The following is a 5,142-nucleotide window of genomic DNA, read 5'->3' as shown; positions in this document are numbered from 1 at the left end:
AAACCAAAATGTACTTATTTTGTAAAATAATAAGGAAAAAAAAAAAAGAAAAAAGAAAAGAAATCCAAGCATAGCTAAATATAGTTCATTGAATGTAGACATTTTTTAAATATACAAATAAGGTAGACATCTGTTTTTAATATGCAAATGTATAAACGTAGATATACGGGACTGAGTCATTAGTTATATCCGACAGTAATAGGAACACCCAGAGCAGCAAAGACCACAAAAAAGAAAACAATGGAGAGCTACGAGCACAAGACTGCGATATTGCCATCGGCTTTATCTTTGTTCATGTTCTTGATATTCTACGTTGTCAATGTTGGCGCACAAACCTTACCACCTGCGAGGACTGATGGGTTCGTTTACAAGAACCACCGGGTCAACTCGGACACAATCATAATCGAAGCGTTCTATGACCCAGTCTGCCCCGATAGTAGGGACTCTCGGTTTTTTTTTTTTTTTTTTCTTCTCTGAATTAGATTGCCTTTTGTTTTTTTCAATTTCATATATTGATAACTAGTACAGATGATACATAATTATTTATTTTCTGGAATTTGGATGAATGTTCAATGTGCTTCAATAAATGGGAACTTGATTCAGCTGCAAAAGTAAAGTCAAAGAGAAATATTTGTCATAAATTCATGACGTGGGCGAATATTCTGTATTGAAGAGAGAACCCTTTTACTCTGATATCTTTTAACTGGAGAGAGAGAACCCTATTACTCTGATATCGTTTAACGGGAGAACTAATAATAAAAAAAATGTTAGGCTGAATTGCAAATTACACCATAAAAGTTAGGTATTTGGATTTTACATTATAAAATTTTAGAATTTAGATTTTATACATGAAGTTTTGGGGGTGTTTAGATTTTTATACCCGACGTTTTAAGATTTGGATTTTACTCCCCAAACTGGTGTTTGGATTTTACGTCATGAAGGTTCAAAATTTGAATTTCCCCACTAAATTTTGAGGGTATTTGGATTTTACATTCTCAAATTTTAGGGATTAAAATCCAAACACCCTTAAGAGTAAAATCCAAATTCTGAAATGTTAGGATGTAAAATTCCAAAAACCCCAAACTTTAGGGGTAAAATTCAAATTTTGAAACTTTATAGTGTAAAATCCAAATAATCCCAAACTTTAGTGGTGTAATTTGCAAATTTATCCAAAATGTTATTAATCGGTGGTCTTAGGGTAATTGTTAATAATCCACATTATTAATCATTTTCCCATAAAATGTTTCTAAAAATAGTTCATAAACTAATGCCCATAGGATATTCATTAACATTTTTCAATAAAAAATAGGTCCTTGTTAATGCCCTACTTTAGGAAAGTTTTGACCATTTTTATAGGAAATATAAAAAGTTATTAAAAAAAAAATACTGTTGCTTTTTTTCTTCTCTAATTAAAATTTTCTAAAAATACATCCTAAATCAACGCCACTATCAATTAATTCTGGAAATTCTGAATCTCTGTGGTGCTGGGAAGTGTGTAGGCTATTCTACTTTGAGTTTAGTTAGCAATATGGATTGCTTAGAACATTTAGTAGGTGGATAGACACCTCTGCAAGAACACTAAGTTCCGAGAAAAGCACACAAAGGCTTCAATTTTTATTAACTCTGCAAAACTGAGTACAAAAATGGAGTCCTAACAGTATTTATACATGTTGTTAGGAATTGGGAGCCACTTAGGAGCTTGCCAAGTGTCAAACTAATATTGGCTAATGCTGTTCCAAATAACAAACTATCTAACGAGAATCTGCTATAACAGATTAGAGTGGCTGCCACCCTTGGAACTGCCTGAAGCCCATTGTTTGGAAACAAGGATAGTGTAACTAAGTAACCACTGAACATATAAGATTCTTCCAAGCTGCATAACTGCTTTGCTATTTGCCACTAGTCTTGGCTGTAAGCTTCAAAAGGACTTTTCTCAATCAATTTGCAGCCACTTGATTGACTTCTTAACATCTCGAGATTGAATATAAGATGCTCCTGCATCAGTCTGTCTGATAAGGAGTCACAATTTTCAATGAATGTTGTCTGATAAGGAGTCACAATTCAGTCACAATTTACAATGAATGTATGACCCTTTTCTAAATTTGAGGTCTAATTAGGTTATTACTAGTAGCTGCCAGTTTTTGAACATTTATTTTTAGTCTGTTTTGTCATGGTTATAAGTTATAACCAACAAGCACACAGAGATTTTCTCATTTTCGAGTTTAGAAATTCAACCATGGATATCTGTCTCTTTGATTGCCTCTGTGAATTCCGCTTTCCCAGGTCCTTAGTTTGATTGTGCATAGAGCTTAACTGCTTAAGTGTCACTTTGAAAAGATTCTTACCATGTATGTTACTTGCGCAAATTTCCTTTTCACTTCGGGTTCAGAACATCAGATAAGTCATCACAAAGCAAAACTACTGTACTTCCAAAGAAATAAACATAGAAGAAGAAGCCAAACACTGTCAATTGGCAATAACTGAAATCATTTGTGCATTAAAAGATAATCTATGCATTGTGATTATATGATCATGTTATGATGTATGAGCCCAATGCCTAAACAACATCAAGGTTGTTATTTTTCTTATTATATGTAGTATGTTGCTTTGGGAATCAACCTTTCCAAATAAAATTGGGTATAAGGCTGCCTGTCATGACTTTTCCCAGACTCTGCAAAAGTGGGAGTTTATGCATTGGGCATGACCTTTTTTCATGTAGTATGTTGCTCTATACAACCAAGAAAAGACTTTGTTTGATTATAGACGTAAATAACTGCTTTAATTTTGAACGTGAACAACATAGTTATCGTTTCAGAAATATGATGAACCTTGTCTGCTCTTAATGTAATTATTGATCTTCTTTCTGGAAATTGTAGTTACCATGACAATGCATTTGTTGCATCTCGTGCCTTGCATATTGTAAACAACTTGAATACATCTGCTACTTTCCCCTTGTTGGAGCACTTCTTCAAGTATCAGGTTAGGATTTCCACGATCTACGGTATATCCTTCTCTTATTGCAAAACTTCATTTGAACTTTTCTTATTGCAAAACATCATTTGAATTTGCCGTAATGAGATATAACATTTAAGAATTGACAAGTAACCCCACCATCCTGCTCTGTGCTGCTCATATATTTGAGTGTTTTTTCAGTTTCACATCCAATCAACCTTACAGTATATATGATCTAAATTTAATGTTAAGTTATTTTGGTTGTTAATGTTAGCACAGTCTGTCACATGATTAGGATTCTAGCAGTTTGTGGGACGCTGCTAGTAGATGTGTTGGTATTCCTATTTCTCATTCCTAGATATCTTCTCAGTTGATCCTTTGATCTTTCTCTCTCCCTCCCTTTTTGATAAGTCTTTTGAGATCTCAACTGTGTACTCTGTCAGCAGTTAATTTTCTAGCTTTTTGTTCTGCTTTATAAGATCTCACGATGGCTTCAAGGTTGGTTGATCTCAATCTATTTCACCTGTTAGTTGGACTGATAGTGAGAGTCGTGAGACACCTCTTGCATGGACCAATCATTAAGACGCTGCTGGCCTTCCTCATCTATTTGGAAATTAGATGCTGTTCCATGTGAATGAAAGTGTGAAAGTCAAAGTTTTTCCTAGTTAAATTTCTTTTGAAACACTGGATGTTACTTATTGTGATTTGGCGAGTCTCTCTTACTGTTTTAATAAATAACAACCGCTCTTGCTGCTAGTAATTACTAATTAGGCAAATTCAATTTTTTCTTGTCAGTTGCAGTCATTCATTTTATTCAAAGACTAAACTTGTTGCCTACCATAAACAGGAGAAATTTTACAATGCCCAAACTCGGAACTTGTCTAGAGCTGTCATCGTAGAGGAGATTGTGAAGTTTGCTACAGAAGTAGTTGGGAGCTCCTATTATAGTGTTATTAAATCTGGCTTCAATGACACAAAAACTGATCTCAAAACAAGAATTTCATTCAAGGTAAGACAAACGGTTTCATTTTCACATAGGTGTAATGTCTTATATTGCTGCAATACTATAAATGACTGAATGTCACTGTTCACTAGCTGTGATAGATTTCTTATGGAAAGCTCAAACAATATCTAGGAAGTGGGGTCATAGATGTGGTTCCATTATGTGAAGTTTTGTTAGCTTTATACAATCATTTCTCATTTTCACGAAACATCACCTGTAATACAATCTTTGCTGCAACAAACAAGCTCACATCTTGTTCATTCCATTTTATTAATTCTACTCTTTAATACATATCATTTCTATGATAACAATAATTTGAAATGTCTTTTGAAATGCAGTATTCCACTTCCAGAGGGGTGTATGGGACACCTTTTTTCTTTGTTAATGGATTTCTATTGCCTGATAATGGCTCCACTATAGACTTCAAAGGATGGAAAAGCACAATTGATACATTGATTGGGGCACAAGGCAACAAGGGGCACTTATTCTTATGATTTGACTTTGACTGATCTCACTTTGCTCAAACTGTATGGAAAGCAGAAAGAGTCAGCACCTTGCCGGCAGGCTGTAGCACTAAGCTCTGTATGCTAGGCTAGCTGCTTCAATAATCGTGCAATAAAGGGTTTTTTCTTTCTTAATAACAACAAAGAATTTGGATGCGTTTTGCTTCTGTAACTTGTATGTTTTGTATTGTGATTGGTGATAAGTGCCTGTTGAAACTGTAACCATAGTGCGTTTGGTTAAATTCTGAAATCGAGCTTTTCAATCTTGTATACGTGAAAAAGTGAGTTTTTGTGTTGCATTTCCTGTGTAGCAATAGTAAATCGCCACTTTTTCAAAAAGCCAAAAATGCAAAAAGTTAACCAAACTCATCCTAAATAAGCACGAGTGAAAATCAAGCTTATTCATAGTTAGGGTTGATAGTGAACTAGTGAGCAGTGATCAAATTCAATGAATAAAGCTCTTATTCAACACCCATTTCATGCTTTAGGGCTCATTTGTTTTAGCTTAAAATCAAGTTTATTTTCACTGCGGTGTAGTTTTTTAAAACCTTACCCTTCATTTAAGGCAAATTCATATTTTACTAAATTTAATTTTTAAACAAAATAAACCAATGAAAATAAGTTCATCCCTCACCTCTCCTCCAAAAGATCTCACTATTTCCACTATTCTCCATCAGGTTGGGG

The 5,142-nt window shown here is 34.2% G+C and overlaps 1 protein-coding gene across 1 annotated transcript; it reads left to right on the top strand.

The window, feature by feature from the left end:
• The first annotated feature begins 240 nt into the window (after positions 1 to 240).
• Positions 241 to 4,724, top strand: LOC112000004 (uncharacterized). The gene is made up of 4 exons (XM_065769633.1): positions 241 to 449; positions 2,832 to 2,979; positions 3,800 to 3,961; positions 4,294 to 4,724. The coding sequence occupies exons 1-4, from the start codon at positions 241 to 243 to the stop codon at positions 4,447 to 4,449; spliced, it is 675 nt and encodes a 224-aa protein (XP_065625705.1). The 3' UTR covers positions 4,450 to 4,724.
• The last annotated feature ends 418 nt before the right edge of the window (positions 4,725 to 5,142 follow it).

The sequence above is a fragment of the Quercus suber genome, unplaced genomic scaffold, assembly GCF_002906115.3.
Source record: "Quercus suber isolate HL8 unplaced genomic scaffold, Cork oak 2.0 scaffold_1236, whole genome shotgun sequence".
In the NCBI taxonomy this organism is placed as follows: Eukaryota; Viridiplantae; Streptophyta; class Magnoliopsida; order Fagales; family Fagaceae; genus Quercus; species Quercus suber.
The sequence above is the reverse complement of the archived record's forward strand: the minus strand, read 5'-3'. Positions and strand labels throughout refer to the sequence as shown.